A 23,544-nucleotide genomic window follows, 5' to 3' on the forward strand; every position below is an offset into this window, starting at 1 on the left:
AAAAAGTAATAGAATATGAGGAAACAAAGGGCTCTTAGAATAAAAAATGTGATAAGAGCTAAGGACTGCAGTCATTCATAAACATCACAGAACTACTTGATGTTTCAAGCTGCGTGCACTATGGATACAATGAAAAGCACAAAGAAACAGAAAAGAAAACATGCAGGAGAGCTGGTGAAGTGGATCCCACACACAGACCTTGGCTGCCAACCTTTTCAAAGCCTCCTGTGTAGGAGGTAGGGCGGACTGCTGGGAGATGAAAGAGCAATGTCTGAACACCTCTACAGACAGAAGAGAAGGGGCAGAGGATGAAGTTGGAGGGGTGCAGTGACATGCCAGTGCTCACCAATCCAGTGGGATCTGGGCTCTAGTGGAGGCTGACCCTTGAGAAGGTATATAGCACACTTTCTGAGGTGGAAACCTTGGGAAGGGTCAGGAACAAAGTGACTCACTGTGGAGTCCTGACTGAAGGGAAAGAAAATCTAGGAAGGGACTAACTGGGAGGGGTCAAGGGACCAGAGCATCCCACAAAGGACAGACTCAGGGGAAACAGGACTGAGATGATTCTGGGTCTCTAATGGTTGCCTGTGTTTATCCCGCAGTCATTCTTAAGACACTGAACATGCATCTGCGAGGGGCTGGGCACTGAGGACAGAGACAATAAAAACGAAAGTGTCAGCTCCAGTCCTGAAGTAGCCCTTGCATGTGTGTCTGTGGGAAGAGGAGGGGAAACAGATAAACTAAAGCGGCTCTAGAACAAGTTCCAGGTGTGGCCCTGGTGATAAGATTCCAAAGTGAAGTACAGGAAGATAAGGCTAACCAGGTGAAAAAGAGGATACAAAAGCCAGGCACGGCGATGGCAAAGGCTGGGTGGAATAGGAGGACAAGTCAGAAACTCAAGTCATTCCTGACAGCAGGAGAGTGACAGCCAACAGTGCTAGGGACACATGTGCAATGGTGTGAAAGGAACAAAGCTTTCCAATGAGGCAAAAAATTAAAACACTACATAACATGAAGAAAACGCAGATCTTATCTCCTGGCCCTAAAATATTTTCACAGATCTAAATATAACATCTTAGGGCAGGATCTAAGAGATAATGAGATACATTAAACGGGGTGTAAGAAACGGAAATGGCAACTGAAACTGCTAGATTACAGTACAACTATAAACATTACCAACCTTGACTGATCTGCAGAGTTTCTGCCATTACTGGGTCAATTTGTAGTCGGGATAATAATTGCCTCTGTTGAGTTCCTAGAATATAAATTTTAAAACTTCACTAAGCTTACAACACAGACAATACGAGCATGTGGTTCCCAAAAATCAATCCTTCTGGGTTCTTAACTGAAAGTCTTAAAAGTAACTTAAAACTTCAGCAATGAAATTTTATACTATTTATGGACCAAAGAATATCCTGTAAGACAAAAAAGGCTGAACTCAGGGTTAAACTAAAAGTGCCAATGTAAGACACTCCTGGTTCTCCCTCTGTGGGGATATCAGTTTTCCTGGATTTGAATTCTGTGGGGAAAATAAAGGTGGTAAAAGGGTGGAAAATCCAGGGAGAGGCACCTTGTGGCCCAGCAGCTCACATCACAGCCAACTGGAAAATAAAGATGGCAAGCACCTCCCTCCATCACCTGGGCTCTTACCATCACGACTCACTCACCCATGACCTTTGAAGGTAACAAATAGCAAAACAAAACACTCTAGAATCATCTAAATATAAACTTCCTAAAAGACAAACTATGGGCTTCAATGCACGCTAAGAAAACAAGACACTCAGCTGTGGAGTCCACACCAGATGTCAGGAAGCATGATAGTAACTGTTTGGCTCTCCCACAAGAAAAGATGTTCAACTACTTATTTCTTCTAAAACAGGTTCATAACATTAATTCCTAATATTAGGTTCACAATTTCTAATAATAATATGCTCAGCAGTCTGCACAAAATAAGGTCAAAGAAGTGATTTTATCTTTCTTCCATTTGATGTTAAGGTCCTTGAGGATGGGAGAATGTCACACTTTTCTGCAACCCCCACAGTGCTTAGCAGACATCAGACGCTCACTTGCTCATTATTAGGTACTGCACTACAGTGCACAAAGGGATGTAATTGACAGGGCTGCAAATACTGAAATCTTATTAAGATGCCCACATCCTAATTTTTGGTACATCCATTGCAGGTGGCTTCACAAGGACAGGCTTTGCTTACACAGTGCGAAGACCTAAGTGGGCAAGCTCCCACCAAACACATTTCATTAAAAGGGGTTTTTAAATTTTAAAAGATATACCCAATTTGAAATTTTATCAGTTGATTTCTTTTAAAACATATGGCATATGACATTTTATTGGTGCATCCCAAAAATGTGAATTCCTTCCAGAATTATTACCGAAAAAAGCACACATTCTGAGGAACTGTAACCAAGATGTCACTTAGGTCAAGCTGTATTCCTGTGGGAAGCTTGGAGAACTGAGCTAAAAGGTTACAGGAAGAAGGCTCTTTCGATCTAAATACTGCAACAGGACTTCACATAAATAGTAGATGATGAAAGAATTAGGCATTTTAAAATAACTTCACACAGATACATGAAAGACCATTCTTCCACATTTCAAGTTTTGCTTTATTGCTCTAGGTTCATCTATCTTTTCAAAACATCGTTTTAGAGAGTTCAGTTAAAGAGGATGGAATTCTGATCAATTCTAGGATTCTAAGTTAAATCAAGCAGAATCCAAATTTGTCATTAAAGGTCCATGAAAAATTCAAGTTCTCTGTAACTTGCTCCCTCCACATCAGAGCTACAGACGTGGAAAGATACAGATCAAAGGATGGGTACCTAGAAGACATTGTATATTAAGAGTTTACCTTTCTCAACGTTTCTAAGGAAACCAATTATTTTTATATATCAGTAGGTCTTGACTGTGATTAAGTAACTTCTTCTTTAAGATCTTCAGGCCGGGCGCGGTGGCTCACGCCTGTAATCCCAGCACTTTGGGAGGCCGAGGCGGATGGATCACGAGGTGAAGAGATCAAGACCATCCTGGTCAACATGGTGAAACCCCGTCTCTACTAAAAATACAAAAAATCAGCTGGGCATGGTGGCGCATGCCTGTAATCCCAGCTACTCAAGAGGCTGAGGCAGGAGAATTGCCTGAACCCAGGAAGCGGAGGTTGCGATGAGCCGAGATCGCACCATTGCACTCCAGCCCGGGTAACAAGAGCGAAACTCCGTCTCAGAAAAAAAAAAAAAAAAAAGATCTTCAAATTGTCTACTGTATTCAGATGTTGTTGAATATTCACTCATTTTAACCTCAAAAGATGAAATTTTTGCTTCATTCTGGGACACTCTTAACATTTAGACCAAACAGATTTGCTTCCACTGTCAAAATAGGAGCTTTCATTCCTTTAATTTCATTGATATCAGCTGCTATTTTCCTTAAAAGGGAGAAAATATTGTCTCATTCAGTGAACGAGAGGAGCTTGTTACGGAACCTAGGTCCACTGGCTCCGATGGAAGAAAAACTGGTAGAGGTGGTGATGGAAACTTCGAAGACATTCTCCTAAAGGTGATAGAAACCTCAAAGACATTTCGTAAAATTCTCTCTCTCCCTTAAAATCTGGTAATTTTTTCTTCACAGCTCATTAAGCTATTTCATCAAAAGTAAAAGCAGTGATCAATGCTGCTACCTTAAGAAGTATCAAAAGCAAATAACATCTTAACCTATAACCTAAAAGATAGGGTTGTACATTTCCAGAGTCAGATCTCAAAAGTAAATGTGAAAAGCTAAACATACCAGACCAATTGCCTCTTCGCTACAACTAAGAAGCCCTAACATGCAGGGCCCTCTATCCTCTAAGTCCTACCATACATATAGCTCCTCTTCCAACAAACCCTATTATTACATACAAAATAATCCTGGTTTCTGATTGGCTGAAACAGACATGTGACCCACAAAGAATTTTCTTTTATTTACTTCATGTGATGAGAACACTGAAGAGCTACAATGTTAAGCAATATAACATCAAGTGCTTTACACCTAAATATGATATGCATTAAATGTATTTTTCCCCTTTCATCAACTAAACCATAAATTTTTAAGCTTCAGATTTCTGAATTGTTTTGAGTTGTAGTTCCCCTTGAAATTAGTATATAACATTACTGAGACTGAGAAATCCTTTGGAGGGAGAAGGCAGAGAAAGTAACTGGACCCATGATCCAAACAAACATCTTTAAAGATAAATGTGGTAATAATGGAATTCAACTTCACTAACACAGTATCGTGTACCTTTAAGGATGGAGAAATAAGAACTCAACCTTGGCTTAATACTAGACTATTATTAGACAGATGTTTCTTAAATATTCCTTCCCATTTTGTGGGTTGTCTTTGTTTTTGTGATAGTATCTTTTGAAACACAAAAATATTAAATTTTGATGAAGTTCGATTTATCTTTTTTTCCTTTGGTTGCTTGTGCTTTGGTGTCGTATTGAAGAAATCATTCTCAAATCCAAGACATATCTATTTTTTTCCCTAAAAGTTTTATAGTTTTAGATCTTATATTTAGGTTTTTGATCCATTTTGAGTTAATTTTTGTATACGACATAAGGTTCCAACTTCATTCTTTTCCATGTGGATATTCAGTTATCCCAGCATCATCTGTGGAAAAGCCTATTCTTTTGTCAATAGACTCTTAGCACCGCTGCCAAAAATCAATTGGTCATGAAAGTATGCATTCATTTCTGGATTCTCAAATCTGTTCCATGGGTCTGAATGGTCATCCTTACGCCAGTACCAGTCTTGATTACTCTAGCTTTGTATTAAGTTTTGAAATTGAGCAACATAACCTTGCTAACGTTATTCTTTTTCAATAATTTTGGCTATTCTAGGTTCCTTTTTATTCCCATATGAATTTTAGGATCAGCTTGCCAACTTCTACAAAAAAGCAACCAGGGATTTAAAGAGACTGAGTTGAATCCATAGATTAACTTGGGGACTACTGCCATCTTAAGTATAGTAAAGACTTCCAGGCTGGGCAAGGTGGCTCATGCCTGTAATCCTAGCACTTTGGAAGGCTAAGGTGGGTGGATCATGAGGTCAGGAGTTCCAGACCAGCCTGACCAACTTGGTGAAACCCCGTCTCCACTAAAAACACAAAAATTAGCCAGGCATGGTGGCGTGGGCCTGTCATCCCAGTTACTCGGGAGGCTGAGGTAGGAGAATTGCTTGAACCTGGGAGGTGGAGGCTGCAGTGAGCTGAGATCTTAAGATTGTACCACTGCACTCCAGTCTGGGCAACAGAGTGAGACTTTGTCTCAAAAAAAAAGAATAGTAAATCTTTCCATGTCCTTAATTTGAGAAAAGGACGTTTTTACTTTGGTTTACTCCCCAAGCAAACACTTAAGATATGAAACATATAGGGATGCAAGCTGGTAGATGCTGCTCACTACAGCCTCTCCTAAAAGAATCCTGGCTGGGCACGGTGGCTCACACCTGTCATTCCAGCAGTTTGGGAGGCCAAGGCAGGTGGATCACTTGAGGTCAGGACTTGGAGTCCAGCTTGGCCAATGCAGCGAAACCCTGTCTCTACTAACAATACAAAAATTAGACAGGCCTGGTGGCACGCACCTGTAATTCCAGCTACTTGGGAGGCTGAGGTATAAAAATCATTTGAAACTGGGAGCCAGGTCTTACAGTAAGTGAGATCACGCCACTGCATTGCAGTCTGGGTGACCGAGTGAGACTCTACGTCTCAAAAAAAAAAAAAAAAAAGAGGAATCTTTATAAAGAATTGTAGTCTTTGGTTTCGTAGTCAAATAGATGTCACTCACAATAATAGAATCAAGAACATGCTAAGTGCTGGAATTTATAAAATAAAAATCTGTATTCAGTCCTCCACTATATGAATCAGTCTTCAAAATTCCAGACAGAAAGTAATTTTCAAAATTCAAAAGGCTTTGGATTCACAGACTTTTTTTTTTTTTAATAGAACCAGCTGACATAGGACATCCACAGTAACTATTAACAGCAAGACACTTTCAGCCAAGTACCATCTGCAAACCAGCTGGCTCACTAGAGGACAAATAATCTCAAGCGAAAAAGTAGGAAAGACGTCTAACAGAACGGGTCGTAGAGAAACAAGAGCCCATCTGATGGCACCTGTACGCCCACTGTGTCCAGCCCAACTTTAGAATGGAAAATAAGCAAGGACCCTTCCTAAGACTCCAATATAAATATTCATCAGCAGAGAAAGTTTATGTATTTTAACATTCACTTCTACCAGTACTGTTATCCTTCATTTATAAATTAGGAAACTGGGGCACAGAAAGGTTAAAGTCAACTAGTAAACTACAGGGTCTGCACCATAGGCAGTCTGGGTCCTGGGTCCATACTCAAGGACTCTTGATACATTAAATGGAACAAAAAAACACATCACAGAGAGCTCTGTGTGGTTTAATTCCTGCTTTATATGTACGTGTGTGTGTGTACATAGTAAACGTATAATTCCACTTTATATATAAAGTGTGCACATGTTCACAGATAAAAGACATACCTAGAAGACGACACCAATACACGTCAAACTTCTAAGTGCATGCTTCCCTCTAAGGAAGGCAGGGGATTTTCCATTTTCTCGGAATATAAAATCACCCCTTTACTAAGAATCTTTCAGTGCTTCCACTCCAACACAATATATCAAGTACATACAATTATAATCTCTCCTTCTGAAGAGTCCATAAAAATGAATTTAAAAACTTACTATTTACATCTCTACCTTATGATCTTTGGATTTCTCTTCTTATCTTTTCTAACATTCATACCAATATAGCATGTGTACATAAATAAATTATATATATTGGGTATACATATTTAAAAATGACTGCTATACAAAAATTGTTAGTTCAAAAATATAACCGATCACTGATTTAGAGATGGGGGTTACAAGGTGGTCACAGCAGATGAAATGTCAACAATCTCTGGATAATAGAAAATATATGGACAAATACTGGCTGTCAGGCAGAGCAGGCAAAACCACAAATGAGCCCCTGGGAAAACTGCAGGTTAGATGCAAGGCAGGAGTGACATCTACTCAAACAACAAACCCTGACTAAGCTGCTGCTACTGTGTGCCAGATACTGCTCTGGGCACTCAGTAATATCCATACACAACAAACACACAAATCCTCGCTCAAAAAGGATGGATTCTGTTGAGATGGGGAAGGATATAGCTATCAAGAGCCCCAAAATAAACATATGTTAAAACATTTCACGTTGACATGTAAAGACCTAAGTCTGGACAAAAAATACCAAACTATAAAAACATAAACTATATATTTCATGGTGACAAATGTTATGGAGAAAAATAAAGCTTTAAAAAGGAGGGAGACAGGGTCAGAGAAGGCCTGAAAGATGACACATGGACGAGACATGAGAACATCGGGAAGTAAACATTCCCAGAAGAGGGCAAAAGCATCTGAGATGCACACCTCTTCAAATGTCCTGAAGGACAAGCAGGCCAGTGTGCAGAAGCAGCAAGAACAGGGAACCAGAGTAGAGGGAGGGAGGTGAGTGATGAGACAGCAAAAGACTTTGACTTGCAGTGTGACAGGGAGCCCCTGGGGGGTTCTAAGCTGTAGAGTAATGTGATCTAATTTACAGTTTAAAGGATCACTCTGCTGCTATGTGGAACAGACTGAAGGAAGGCAAGTTTGAGAGTAGGCATATCTTGTAAGAACACTATTCCAATAACCAAGTAATCAAGGCAAATCACAGATGGTGACTGCTTTTGTTTTTTGTTGTTGTTGTTTTTTTTTTTTGAGACAGTTTCACTGTGGTGCAAAGGCTGGAGTGCAGTGGTATGATCTCAGCTCACTGTAACCTCCGCCTCCCAGGTTCAAGTGATTCTTATACCTCAGCCTCCCGAGTAGCTGGGACTATAGTCACATGCCATCATGCCCAGCTAACATTTCTATTTTTAGAAGAGACAGGGTTTCACCATGCTGACGAGGCTGGTCTTGAACTCCTAACCTCATGTGATCCACTGGCCTTGGCCTCCCAAAGTGCTGGGATTACAAGCATAAGCCACCACGTCTGGCCAGACAGTGACTTTGATGGGTGGTAGAGGCAGAAGTGATAAACGGTGGTGAATTCCACAAATCTGGAGGTAGAGGTGAACAGGTGGAACAAGGAAAGGAGGGAGACAGAGGCAGAGGGGGAAGAGGAAGGAAAGGGGAGAGAGCGAAGAAAGAATGGCAACAGGTTTCTGTCCCAGAAGCTGGAAAGGTGAAGTTGCCATTAAACTAAAATGAGGAAGACTGCAGGAGGAACAGACTAGAGAAGAAAATTCATAGTTGAGTTTTGGACAAGTTTGAAATGATTTATCATATATCCAAGAAGAAATATAAAATGGTCGAACAGAAATTGGGAATTCAGAGCAAGGTCCAAGGCTGGCGATGGAATGTGACAGTCATGGTGCAGAGATGACATAACAAGCCTTGAATCTGGATGAAACAAAGGGTCATCCAACTGTGAGAGACTGGAGCAATGAGCAAAAACCACGAAGGACAAAAGGCAGAGAAAAAGGTTTGTGATGGTATTGCCATAGACAGACATTTAAAAGACAAAATTTAAATATTTTTAATAGACAAATAGAAGGACTGTAAGCATACCAACCTGCTCCCCCAAGAAATTCCTCCACAACTGCAAGGCCAAATGCAGCTCCTTGTCTGCTTCATTTAAGGATAAACCTGCCTGCAGAAAAAGCTCAGCCCACAGCACAACTCTAAGTAAGCATCTGCATTACCTTTCCTTAAACTAGAAACTACTATCTGCTGATGTTGTTGAAAGAAAATCCCACAAATGAAAGGGCAAGAAAAAAAGCATAAACTCTGACTCTGATTCCATTAATTAGGAAACAGGAGAGAATTCCTTGAAAAAAAAAAAAAAATCCCTCTACTTAGGATGTTCAGACATAGTTAAGATGATACTGTATCCACAAAATAAAGTACTATGAAAAACAGAAAAAAAAAAAAGTTTGTGGAAATTAAAAAATATGCTTGCCTACATTTTTTAAAAGTTCAGTAAGAAGATTAAAGACAAAATCAAGGAAGTATTCAAGAGTAGACCAACAAGACCAAGTCAAAAATGAGGAGAGAAGATATACAACTGACAGAACAAAGTAAGAGCTTATCATTCAACTAACAGAATTTCCACAACAGAACAATGAAAACAAGGACAATAAATTTTAAAACAAATAATGCAAGAGAATTTCTCTGATGAAAATGGATTTTCAAATTAAAAGGGTGCCTAATGTATCTAACTAGCATCTAGACATATCACAGTGAAATTTTAGATACCAAGAACACAGAAAAAAAAAAAAAATTCCCACGTATTTCACAATGGTATAAGATGGGCAACCACTTCTCAGCATAAACAATGAAGCCTCAAGATAATCAAACTATGCCTTCAAAGTTTTGAAGAAAATGACTTCAACCTAGAATTCCATACCTAGCCAAAGTATCAAAAAATACAAGGCTAGCTTCAGATTTCCAAGCACTCAGAAAATTAACCTTCCATACTTTCTTAAGGAGTTTCTTTGTGATGTGATTATGAAATGGAGAAATGAACTGAGAAGACAAAATGGAATTCAGTAAATGCAGACCTGACTCAGGGGAGGAGAACATCCCAGGATGATGGCCTGGAGTAGGCCTAGAGCAATCGGTCAGGTCAGAAAAGAAGAGAGGCTCCAGAAGGAAGGTACCTAGAACAGGCGGGAAACCCAAAGATTCAAAGCACAGAGTGATAGACTTTAAAGCTACAGTACAGGTAGGCAATACAAGAAGGGAAAAAAGAAGAACCTAAGGCAAACAAAAAAAACAGTATGAAAGGGGAAAAATTTAAAAAAGAAACTCTAGGGAGTCCCTACACAAAGCTGTGCAAGAAATAGAGTATATATTTGGCCCTGTAGTAAATACTTATATAGTCTTTTAAATTTTTTCTTATTTTTAGAGACAGGGTCTTGCTCTGTCACCCAGGCTGGTGTAATCACAGCTCACTGAAACCTTAAACACCAGGGCTGAAGCAATCTTCCAGAGTAGCCATGACTACTGGTGCACATCATCACATCCAGCTAATTAAAAAATATTTAAAAATATATATATAGATGAGGGTCTGTGTTGCCCACGCTGGTCTCAAACTCCTAGGCTCAAGCAAACCTCCCACCCTCAGACTCCTAAAGTGCTGGTATTACAGGTGTGAGCCACCAACCATGCCCAGTCTAAATAGTCTTAATAGTGTAAATGCTTACTGTTTATCAACTCTTAGAGTCAATCTACTAAGTCTTAACTAAAATTGAAAACAAAATGTAAATTTAATCAGCTTTGACAATATAAAAGTACAGCTGGTAATTCAGAAGGTGAAGGCAGGACAGAATGTAGGTGGCAGCAAGAAATAAAATATAAGACCTGGAGGGGCCTGGCGTGGTGGCTCACACCTGTAATCCCAGCACTTTGGAGGCTGAGGTGGGCAGACTGTCTGAGCTCAGGAGTTTGAGACCAGCCTAGGCAACACAGTGAGACCACATCTCTACTAAAAATATAAAAAATTAGCTAGGCATGGCACAGTATGCCTGTAGTCCCAGCTACTGAGGAGGCTGAGGCAGGAGAATCTCTTAAACCCAGGAGGCAGAGGTTGGATTGTCCCACTACACTCCAGCCTGGGCGACAAACTGAGACTCTACCTCTCCCCACTCCCCAAAAAAAAAGGAAGTAAGGAGGAGAACGTAAATGTTCATACCTTTCAGAAGTCAAAATACACTAAAATATAACCACACAAGAAATATTTAGGTATATTGCTTACAAGTACTAAAGTAACCAATAAATGAATTAAAAACTGATTTTGCTGTTTGTGAGTTTGGAAGCAAGGGGAAAAGTATAAATAAGCCAGATCTTGAAATCAACAGATACTATCTATAGTTCATCAATGAAGAAACAGTATAAAGCATATTATTACAACAAGGAGAAGGGAACTGAAACATTTAAAAGTGGGGGATTCTGAGGAATGGGACCAGTATAGAGAAGAATGTAGCAAAGAATGTTGCTTTTTATTTTCAATCTTTTTATACTATTTGATTATCTTCTCATCTGTCAGCAGACATTACACTGATATGTTTTGTTTTCCCAAATTTTCTATGGTGAGCATATATTTCATAATGTAACGTATTTTATTTCAAACATATGGGATTTTTCCATACATTATACCAAACAGGAAAAATAAAAGGAAATCCACGCCTAGACACATCGTAGTGAAACTGCAGAACATCAAAGACAAAGAGAAGATCTTGAAAGCAGCCAGAGAAAAAGGACAGATCACCTACAAAGGAACGACAGACAATTAGAATGACAGAACTCCACTCAACAATGGAATGCAGAAGACAGTGGGATAATAATATATATAAGGTGGGAGAGCAAACAACTATTAACCTAGATTTCGGTATCCAGCAGTACTACTGCACAAAAACACAAAGGAAACACTCAGGTGAATAGACGCTTGGAAAATACACTGCCGACAGACACATTCCAATGAAACTTCCAAAAAAAAAAAATACTTCAAAATATTGGAAAATAATGATCCCCAAATAACACTTAGAGATATTAAGAATAAGTAAAATGATAAACAGGAGGTAAACCTGAAAAAACATTGCCTGGATAAAATTACAAGAATGTTGTCCAACTTATGTATTTAAAAAAGATCAAATTGAAACACTGAAAAGTAAATTAAAGACTGAAGCTCTTCAAAAATTCAAAAGTCATTTTACTGTTTGAGAATGGAGTCAGGATATTAACTTTTAGAATGCTAAATTAAATTTGCATGTAATATGTCACAGATAACCACTAAAAAAAAAACAGCATGGGCAAGCGTGGTGGGTGGCTCATGCCTACAATCCCAGCACTTTGGGAGACCGATGTGGGTGGATCATGAAGTCAGGAGATCGAGACCATCCTGGCCAACATGGTAAAACCCCATCTCTACTAAAAATACAAAAAGTAGCTGGGTGTGGTCGTTCATGCTTGTAATCCCAGCTACTTGGGAGGCTGAGGCAGGAGAATCACTTGAACCAGGGAGTCAGAGTTTGCAGTGAGCCGAGATCGCATCCCTGCACTCTAGCCTGGCAACAGACCAAGACTCCATCTCAAAAAAAAGAAGAACAGAAATGGAAATTTTAAACAGTAAACTAGTTTATAATTGTAGAACCAGGGTTAGGGTTTTCAACAATAACAGTAATTAATTACCCTTAAAAAAGATGAGAAAAAACAGAAAATACAAATCAGAAAGGATGATGAAAATAATCCAACTGTATCAATAATTGTGATAAATGTGACTGGTCTAAATGCTCCAATAAAAGGCAAACTCATACTAAAAAATAAAACCTAGCTTTATGATATTTAAAATAAAATATATAGATGATCCTTAAACAACATGAGTGCTTAAACAACATCCCCCCACAAAAGTTGAAACCCACATATAACTTTTGACTTCCCAAACATTTAACTACTCCTGTTGTCAATGTAGCTCCAGTGACAGCTTCATAAATTTTTTCTTTTTCTTTTTTTTTAACCATGGTCCTTATGCTAAGTTCATTTATCTTGAAATGGTGAATAACTGCAGCCACAGACCTCAATCTCTGGTACATATTGAGCAATTCAACTTTTTCTTATAACATCATGACTTTTCCCTACTTCTTAAGAGAAGTCCAGCATCATTAGTAGCACTTCATTATGGGTCCCCTGGTGTTATTTAAAGTTTACAGTATTGCACAGAACAAGATGAAAAATACGTAAGAACCGTGAGATCACCTTTTACAGCAATACACAATTTACTGGAGAGCTGAACTGCTCGCACAGAGATGGTAAGCATCACACAGCATTTTAAGTGGACATTCAAAACACCTCAGCTCACCATAAAGCAACAGAAGATAACTACAAAATTATTACAGTTGTACAGTATATACAGTGAATTTTATATGGCTATTACTGCATTTTTATGTTTGCTTACATTTCTCTTAACTACAAATGGCATCATGTAGTCTGTGTGTGCATAATTTTGATAAATTTAAACTTTTCATAATAGATTTGCATATATTTTATGATAATAAATGTTAAAAGTCTAGTAGCTACATATACTTTATGTATTCATGATATCTAAATTTTTCTTAATTCTGTCAGTATTTCTAGGCTATATAGTTTATCTGCATTGTCTTTCAAATTGCCACATTTCAAAAAAATTTTTCCAATATATTTATTTTTTAAAATCCACATGTAAGTGTATGAGTGGACCCACACAGTTCAAACTTGTACAGTCCAAGGGTCAACTGAGAGAGAAGACTGAAAACGACAGCAGGGAAACCAGATATATAAAGCAAATATAACTCAATGGCTATATTAATATCAGACAAAACTGACTTTAAGATAAAAACACCTTTTGCTGCAGAAGGTCAAAAATCAAGATAAAGGATTCAATTTGCAAAGAAGACATAACAAATTTAAATATGTATGCACCCACTATTAATATATAACAGCCTCAAAATAAAGCAAAAACTGATATAAGTACAAGGAAATTAAGATAAATTTGTCATAATGTTGGGCAATTCCAATACCCTTTCTCAAGTGGTAAGTCAAGCAGCACAAAAACTCAGCAAGATCAAGATCTGAATAACGTTAACAGTAGAGCTTCATCTACTGAATGAATGTAAAATTCCCAATCCAACAATTAGTCTACTTTCTTTCAAAATGCATATGGAAGATGCATAAACTTGATTATGCACTAAGCCAGTGTTAACAATTTTCAAAAACTAGGCATTGGACCAAAAATTACATTATCTAATCACAGTGTAATTAAGTCAGGTGTATATAGTAAAAAGGATTAAAAACAAAACCACATACCACTTCCAAATACTGTATAAAAAACACACTTTCAAATAATGCATGTGCCAATGATGAAAATTATAATGGAAATTAAAGACACTCTGATAATAAAAACATGATGTATTAAAACTTGTCGTATATAGTAAACAGGGCACATCAAGAAAAAATTACAGCTTAAATGCTTACATTTGAGAAAAAGGCTGAGATGAATACTTTTAAAATATGGAAGGATAAATTAAAAGTAAGAGAAGTCGGGCCAGGAGCAGTGGCTTATACCTTTAAACCTAGCACTTTGGGAAGCTGGGGTGGGCAGATTGCTTGAGCTCAGGAGTTCAAGATCAGACTGGGCAACATAGTGAGACTCCATCTTTACAAAAAACACTTAAAAATTAGCTAGGCATGGTGGCGTGTGCCTATGGTCCCTGAGGTGGAGGATCATTTGAGCCCAGGAGTTTGAGGTTGCACTGAGCTACAACTGTGTCACTGTACCATAACCTAGGTGACAGAGTGAGACTGTACCTCTTAAAAAAAAAAAAGCAGAAGTCAATGAAATAGAAAACAAAGATACCAAAAAAAGAATCAATAAAGCCAGAATAATTGTGGTTAAGCCTTTGAAAAGATTGGCAAAATAAACTTCTAGTGACAGATAGACGGCAAGATTTAAAAAAAAAAAAAAAAAAAAAAGGTATACATATTGTGAGGTGGGTGCGCTAGCAAAAATAAAGTCATCAGAGAAATGAGAGAATGCTATTTGCTCAAACAAAAGAAGAAAAAAGCTATCAACAACTTATGCCAATACAGGTACATGTTTAGATTTTAAAAACCTGCCACAGATTTTACTGTACAACAGTCAGTAGGCACATCAACAGGTAACAATTGCTTGCAGTATCACTTCACACTCGTGAATAAATCTAGTAATACAAAGAGTCCTCATCAACAAAGGTACCTGACACCATTTCAATTACCTCTTTTAAAAGCACAATATAGAAAACCACACAAACATATAGCTTACTGGATTTTTATAAGGCAAGACACCCTTCCGACTACCATCCAAGACGAAAGATAGAACTTCACCTGCTACCTACCCCAGAAGACTCTCTGTGTGCTCCATCTTTATCAGTACTCTTCAAAAGCAACCACTATGTGCCTTTTATATTAATGTCTAGAGGTTCTCTACAATTTCACACATACTATGTATCCCTAGCCACTGCAGCTTAATCCTGCTCCTTTTATTTTACTTTGATTTGCCTTTTAATCTCAAAATCTCAGGCTATTCGACCCACAGTGTCCCAAAGACTACCTTGCTGGCTGCACACACATGGTGCAGCTCAACCAAAATATTCCTCTGGCCTCTGTAACTTCTTGCAAACTGACTACTGGACTAGACACTTGATGACTTAGGTTTACATTTTTGGCAAGACGAAAGTTTTGTTCTTCTGCATCAAGGGGCACAAAACAACTGTTTTTCACTCTTAAAAGCAGAACTCTAATTCTACCACCTTGTTCTCTTATTAGCTGAAATCATTTTAAAAGAAAATGTTTCTCTCATCTACTGCATCAGAGGTTGGCTATTTAGGCTATGCAAGCTATATGGTCCCTTGCAACTATTCAACTCAGGTTGTAATATGAAAGTAGCCATGGACAATACATACATGAACAGGCACGGTTTGGTTCCAACAGATACCAACTCCTGTCCTATGGGGTTACCCAGTAGTACTATTCTTACAGAAAAGACAGCATAAATGTTCAATTATTTTATTTACTCAGTTTTCAAGACAATAAATGAGTATCTACTATCCTCCAGAAGGTGACTAGCTAGGGTTTACTTTTAAAAAACATCATTAGGGCTGGGCACAGTGGCTCAAACCTGTAACCCCACCACTTTGGGAGGCCAAGGTGGGCAGATCATGAGTTCAGGAGATCGAGACCATCCTAGGTAACATGGTGAAACCCCATCTCTACTAAAAATACAAACAATTAGCCAGGCGTGGTGGCACGCATCTGTAGTACCAGCTACTAGGGAGGCTAAGGCAGGAGAATCACTTGAACCTGGGAGGCAGAGGTTGCAGTGAACCGAGATTGTGCCACTGCACTCCAGCCTGGACAACAGAGCGAGACTCAGTCTCAAAAAAAAAAAAATTAGGAAACCGTGAATTTAAATGGGCTTTAATCCACTGTGATTCTTACACCTACTGAAGCTCAAATAATTCCATCTTTGGCCAATGAAAACCTCTCTAAGTTGGCTCCTGCATCCTTTAGACATGATCTACCATTCATCGACAGCTTCTTTGCTATCTGGGATGTTGACACATTCCAGGGTCATCTTAACATTTCCTGCCCCAGACCTGGCAAAAGACATTTCTCAAGAAGCCCAGTTCTTTGTTTATTTTCTTAGAGATGGAATCTCACTTTTTTGCCCAGGCTGGAGTCCAGTGGCAACATCTCGGCTTACTGCCATCTCCTCCTCCCAGGTCCAGGCAATTCTCCTGCCTCGCCTCCTGAGTAGCTGGGATTACAGGCACCCACCACCATGCCTGGCTAAATTTTTGTATTTTCACCATGTTGGCCAGGCTGGTCTCGAACTCCTGACCTTACATGATCTGACTGCTTCAGCCTCCCAAAGTGCTGGGATTACAGGAGTAAGAAACTATGCTGGTGCGAAGCCTAGCTTTCTAAATAGGAAGTATTTCAAGACCACAATCTGGGAATTATGAATACTACTAAGGGTTGATTATTGTTTCTATGCCCTTGCAGTAGACAGAACTAGAAAAAAAATTATTTATATATAAAATACAATGTGAGTTCAAAAAAATTTCCAGTGTAAATTTAGGACAACAGGTCTTTTACTTGTCTGCAGCTCATCCTCCATTAGATTCCCTAAGAAAAGTTCATGGGAATAACAGTCTCTGAATTTCTGCGTATAGACAACAGTTGGTGCCGATCACTTCTAAAGGTAACGTTTGCTGGACGTTACATTCTTGGCTCACATTTTCCTTTCCAGAATATCTTAAATGTGCCAGTCCATTTTCTTCTGGCACAAAAGTGATGCTGTTGAAAAGTCTGATGATAATCTACTTTTCTTTTTCTTCTAAGTCATATGCCCCTTTTGCCTAGATGTCCAAATAACTTTTTTTATTTTTAAAAATTCATTAATTATAGACTACATCTTAGTGTTTATGGTTCTGAGTGAATGTTCTCAGGTATACTGTGCAATTTTTCAGATAACAGTTTCGAATATGTTTTCACTGCAGGACAGTTTTCTTGAAAGTTAACGTTTGCTCTGTTTCTCTCAATATTGTTTATTTGGAGATTACTATTATAAATATAGTGTATTTCTATTGCCTATATTCAGTGTTTGCCACTTTCTCATGAACCCTTTTAGACTTTTATAAAGTTCTTCTCATTTATCTTCAATTTCTCTGAAGACGTTTTATTTATTTTTAAATAACTATGTCCTGTAGACATAAGGTCTTGCTATGTTGCCCTGGCTGATCTTGAACTCCTAGGCTCAAGTAATCCTCCTGCCTCAGCCTCCCAAAGTGTTGGGATTAGAGGCATGAGCCACCACACCCAGCCTCAAAGTTCTTCTAATTCTGTTTTACGTTTTCCTTGGTTTTGTCTTGTATTTAAATAATGTCTTCTAGCTCACTTTGCAATGGTATTTCTTTTCAGCATACCTTTCAGCATGCTTTCACTGAAACAATGCTATTTTGTCTTTTATTCCTTTTTATCTTTTAATTTGGCACAGGACTTGACCTTGATACTTTTCTGTTGTTCATTTTAGGGGAAAGTTTGCTTCAGATAGCTATTCTAACTTCAGAATCAACAACCTTCTTCTGTTGATTTTGTGATGTAAAAAATATAGTGCCTTGCTTTGAGATTTCCTATTGTTTCCCTCTCCTATTTTTATCTGACATTCTTTCCTATCTCTACTGTCTATTTCCCTGCTCCAACTGATTCTACTCCAAGACTCTCATGGAGAGTCCTATCTTTGAAGAAAACATTGGGGCAACACACTGCAGATTCCACAGGGAGTAGACCGCCGCAGCCCTTCTACATTAGCCTCATCCACCACTGAACTGTGCAAAATCCCTCCAAGGTTTCAGCTTCTCTTCTCAATTTGGCCCATTCACATTTTCCAGTTGGTATCTATGGGCTGTTTGGGGAACAAACAGGTCTTGTCCTTAGACCTATCATTTATCAGAATACCATACAATGCTGTCACAGCAAACTGCACAATATAGTCAAAAATTTCCAAAGAGACACAATGAGTAGACGAACACAGAATTGACAATTTTGAAATCATAAGGTTTCATGAAAGCTGGAACAGTTTAAAGGACAGTTTCGGAGATATAAAAAAATATATTCCAAGGTTCTTGAAACATGTGAGAAAACATAATAAGCATACAGATTTTCTTGGTGGGGTTTTAAAATTCAAATCTTAGTAGAAAAAGACTTTTTTCTTTGAGAGTCATGGAGAAGGGCTGTGCAAGCTCAGTGGTCAGACAACAGAGATACCAAAAGCCCAAACTAATGGCATTAATTCTGGGCAATAAGGAGGAGAGGAGAAACACTTTCATAAAGGAGTCAGAAGATGAGAGACACACTTTCAAAGTCAGAGGATTGTATAGGAATTGGGGGAGAAAGCTGAGAAAAAAGGAAGCCAAAAAAAAAAAAAAAAAAAGACCTAGGGTCGCTGGGACACATATGGCAGGTCAGAGACAGAATGCTTAAGAGTCGGGAGATTTAAAAATAACTAAAATTTCCAGTTCAGGTAAATGAGTAGGATCAACAAAAAGAGAAAAAGAAAGAATGCAGAAATAAATATATCTTTAAGAAGGAGCTATGTAAAGACCAGCAAAATTCTGATAATAATTAAGGCTTAATGACTAGGTTCATGAGAGTTCACTGTACTACCCTTTCCATTTTTCAGGATGTTAAAAATTATCACAATAAAAAGACTTTCAAAAATTTCTAGAAAGGGCTTGGTGCAGTGGTACACACCTATAGTTCTAGCCATTCAAGATGCTGAGGCAGGAGGACTGCGTGAGCCCAAGAGTTTGAGGCCTGCCTGGGCAACACAGCAAGACCCTATCTCTTTAAAAAAATTTGTTTTTCTTTCTGAAAAGTGTTGGTATGAACTTTCCTCATGACATTCTTCTCATTCTATTTCTGGTCTTAATCATCACTTTTTTTTAATAGTGTAACATTTCATAAAAATCCATTGGAAAATATGTAATGCCTCATAAAAAAACTGTAGTAAAGAATGAAACACCATTTAAGTGATTACCTTGATTTTTTTCTATGGCATCTCCTTTTGTTTCCTCTTCTTTAATGGGGGGACTTATTCTGGGGGTCCTACTTTGTCCCTGGACCACTTCTGCTAGCAATTCTTCTTGAGAAGTTCGAGTTCTGGGAGCAACTGGAAGTGTCTGTTTCTGTGGGACTTTCACATAAAAGCAAAAAAGACAGAAATACAAATGCAGTAATACATCAAAACTCAACAGCGACTACATCATATTAAATATAAATGCCTCCTTTGGTTTAGAACATATGAGGAGTTCAGGCTGGGCATGGTGGCTCACGCCTGTAATCCCAGCACTCTGGGAGGCGAGGTGGGTGGATCACTTGAGATCAGGAGTTTGAGAACAGCCTGGCTAACATGGTAAAACCCCGTTTCTACTAAAAATACAAAAATTAGCTGGGTGTGATACACATGCCTGTAATCCCAACTACTTGGGAGGTTGAGGCAGCAGAATCACTTGAACCCAGAAGGAGGAGGCTGCAGTGAGCTGAGATTGCATGACTGCACTCAAGCCTGGGCAACAAGAGTGAGACTTCCTCTCCAAAAAAAAAAAGAAAAAAAAAAAAAAAGAATAGAACAGAATAGAATATACACATGAGGAAGTCAATCCACATACCATTCATTTTTTTCTTACATTGCTGAGCTAGATACCTGACCTATTTATCCACACATATGTAAATAATGTCCATACATTTTAACCCACATGTCATGAATACCGTACATATGTATTCACTTTCAACAAAATGTGACTTATTTAAACTTAGCTTCATGATCTTATATCAGTTTCAAATTAGATAACCTAGGTAAAGAAGAAATTTTGAAAGTCATGGAAATTCTCTAAACTTCTCAGCATTCTAGACAATTAATATGCTGATAGATCAGGAAATGAAATGTAGATTGACATACCATTAGGTTAAGAGTGTACCTTTGCTATCTTTATCAATCCTTATCCATATGCCAAACCTGTTGAATTTTGTGTTCAAGGTTAAATTAGGGATAAGGAGAAAGAAGAAGACAGGCAAATATCAGAATCAAAACCTGATGGTGCCAGGCATGGTGGTTCACCCCTGTAATACCAGCACTTTGGGAGGCCGAGGCGGGTGATCACCTAAGGTCAGCAGTTCGAGACCAGCTGGGCCAACATGGTGAAATCTCATCTCTACTAAGTAACAAAAATATAAGCCTGGCACGGTGGCAAGCACCTGTAATCCCAGCTACTTGGAAGGCTGAGGCAGGAAAATCACTTGTACTCAGAAGGCAGAGGCTGCAGTGAGCCAAGATCATGCCACTGCACTCTAGCCTGGGCAACAGAGCAAGACTTCATCTCAAAAAAAAAAGAAAGCAAACAAAAAAACTGATGGGTAGTTTACCTCACTTTAGGAAGGGGTAAAAAAAGAGATGCCTGAGAGAGTGGACAGGCAGGGCAATGCTGTAACTACATCCATCAAATCCACAGCAAAAACTTACATCTTTTTAGAGTAGCTCATTATCACCAGCTTGTTAACGCAAGTTTACACATTGGCTACAACAGGTTGGCCAGAGTACAGAATTTAATGACAACACAAAATGACACCCATCAGTTGTTTGCATTTCCAAATGAGCTTTCCCTAAGACCAGCTTACAGCTGATTCATCTCCTGTTTTGAAAACATGTAGGCCGGGAGTAGTAGCTTATGCCTGTAATCCCAGCACTTTGGGAGGCCAAGGTGGGTGGATCACAAGGTCAGGAGATCAAGACCATCCTGGCCAACATGGTGAAACCCTGTCTCTACTAAAAATACAAAAATTAGCCGGGCATGGTGGCGTGCACCTATAGTCCCAGTTACTCAGGAATTGCTTGAATCCGGCAGGCAGAGGTTATAGTGAGCTGAGATCATGCCACCGCACTCCAGCCTGGGTGAGAATCGAGACTCTGTCACAAGAGGGAAAAAAATGTAATACTTTTATATTCTGTGATAAAAAGATTTAGTACTTCCACTAGAATTGGAGCAGGAACATCACAAATGATTAAATTCTTGAGTTCCACTGAAAGGGAGGAAACCAATCTGTTTATGTACTACTGTTAAACAAATTTCTATGACTTCAGCTGCCTATTACTATCCAATTGTACTCCCCTTTATACATCATAAATTCATATCTGATGCTGAATCTAATGCTACTAATATGAAAGTCCCACTTCATCAAAATTCTCTTCAAAATGTTTATGTACTATGTATTTCACACACATTGGAAACAGTATAAAAAGCATTATATGGTGCTCAAAAAACTACAGTCCACTACGCCTGGCAAAGTTCCTCAAACCAGTCAATCTCCTTTAAAGCCATTCTTCTACAGGGGAACCTCATCTTGGTCTTGACATCTGACAGGCACCTTTATTTTATACAATTTAAGGAGCAATCACTTTCAGCTTACTCAAGAATTGCAGAAATCTTTTACGAAGTGTAAACATAATACATTTAAGTTACCTGTGGAATAGTTAGTTGTTTTTGTTACAGATTCTTGAGCTTCAGATATAGCCTTCAAAATCAGATTCTTGTTAGCTTGTTTAGAAGGTGGAAGAGAAGGTCTAAAAGAGTTAAGAAAGGTATTTTTATTAAACTTTAAATTTCACTTCTTCACAGGCCACCCATTATGCCTTTACCACAACCTTCTCCAGGTTTTAAACAGACGAGCTGCAGTTTTTAGAAAATGCCAACTAGACTGGAATCTTATTTTTTTTTAAAGAGACAAGAGTCTTGCTCTATCACCCAGGCTGGAGTGTAGTGTGTCACTGCAGCCTTAAATTTCTAGGCTCAAGTAATCCTTCCCCATCAGCCTCTCCAGTCTAAGACTATAGGCCCCTGCCACAATGACTGGCTAATTTATCTTTGTAGTGACAAAAGACTCATTACATTGCCCAGGCTGGTCTTGAACTCCTGGCCTCAAGCAATACTCCTGCCTCAGCCTCCCAAAGTGCTAGGTACACGCATAAGCTACCATGCCCAGGTCCCTTTTAGTTTTTGTTTTGTTTTGGATATGGAGTCTCAATCTGTTGCCCAGGTTAGAGTGCAATGGCGCAATCTCGGCTCACTGCAATCTCCACCTTCTGGGTTCAAGCAATTCTCCTGCCTCAGCTTCCCTTGTAGCTGGGATTACAAAGGCACTGCCAACACGCCCAGCTAATTTTTGTATTTTATTTTTTTTTATTTTTATTTTTTTAAGCAGAGATAGGGTTTCACCATGCTGGCCAGGCTGGTCTCAAACTTCCAACCTAAGGTAATCCACCCGCCTCAGCCTCCCAGTGTTGAGATTACAGGCATGAGCCACCGAGCCCGGCCCTAGTTTTTTTTAACATAACAAATCTGAATATTAATTGATGTGTTCCTCCTCACGCCATCATCAGTGTTTAATATCTTCTGCAAATCTTTACAAATGTTAAGCAATTTCTCTTATTAATGTGTTTCTCAAAAGCCAATGGAAAAGTCTACATGGTATTACATTAAGTATTTATGCTGGGTGCATTGGCTCATACCTATATTCCCAGTACTTTGGGAAGCCAAGGTTGGCGGATAACCTGAGGTCAGGAGTTCAAGACCAGACTGGTCCAATATGGTGAAACCCCATCTCTACTAAAAATGCAAAAATTAGCTGGGCATGGTGGTGTGCACCTGTAATCCTGGCCATTCGGGAGGCTGAATCAGCAGAATTACTTGAACCTGGAAGGCAGAGGTTGCAGTGAGCCAAGATCACATCACTGCACTCCAGCCTGGATGACAGAGTAAGACTCCATATATTGAAAAAAAGTATTTTAATGATTATTCTCTTCAAGAAATTGAGAAGACTCCATCAAGGCAGTAAAAGACTAATTTACAGCCATGTTTAAGGTACCTCCTTTCAGGCTTTGCTGGCACAGACACACTGCTGGAGATGCTTCCTGTTCGAGACCCATAATCATCATCTTCTTCCTCCTCTTCTCCATCATGATTGAATTTTTTTACTTTAACAACTGAACTTACCACAGGCAACTTTCTCTTCCGAAAGTTTTCATCCTGCAATCAGATAAAATTTATGCTTAACTCATCTCGGAAAATAACAAAAGTTGTACCACAGAATATTTTTTAAGAAAAAAACAGTAATATGAAAAATTCACAGGATATTTCTTGGTTTTGTGTAAAACTATGAATATTATCCCCAATAGCCAACCTTTAGCTAAAACAAAAATTAGAGCTTTATGTTTATTTTATTAACAGCTGCATACAGTGTTATTGAGGAAACTAATAAAACAGTTAATTGGTTGCTTACTAGCAATTACCATGAACAATCTAAACTTGATCTGAAATCCCCTCCCCCA

At 38.7% G+C, this 23,544-nt stretch overlaps 1 protein-coding gene across 9 annotated transcripts in view; it reads right to left on the reverse strand.

Moving 5' to 3' along the window:
- The window catches only part of ZC3H14 (zinc finger CCCH-type containing 14), a 50,624-nt gene that overhangs the window by 16,061 nt on the left and 11,019 nt on the right, over positions 1 to 23,544 (reverse strand). For 5 of the 9 annotated variants that reach the window (XM_032287680.1, XM_032287677.1, XM_032287676.1 and 2 more), the window contains 4 exons: positions 23,082 to 23,242; positions 21,680 to 21,780; positions 19,201 to 19,356; positions 1,181 to 1,255 (listed from right to left, as the gene is read on the reverse strand). In XM_032287680.1, the coding sequence (XP_032143571.1) occupies positions 1,181 to 1,255; positions 19,201 to 19,356; positions 21,680 to 21,780; positions 23,082 to 23,242 (493 nt within the window). The remainder of the gene's footprint in view (positions 1 to 1,180; positions 1,256 to 19,200; positions 19,357 to 21,679; positions 21,781 to 23,081; positions 23,243 to 23,544) is intronic. The other 4 variants (XM_032287684.1, XM_032287678.1, XM_032287683.1 and 1 more) reach the window with 1 other exon arrangement.

Source organism: Sapajus apella, unplaced genomic scaffold (genome assembly GCF_009761245.1).
Source record: "Sapajus apella isolate SASKATOON/1434 unplaced genomic scaffold, GSC_monkey_1.0 scaffold20, whole genome shotgun sequence".
In the NCBI taxonomy this organism is placed as follows: Eukaryota; Metazoa; Chordata; class Mammalia; order Primates; family Cebidae; genus Sapajus; species Sapajus apella.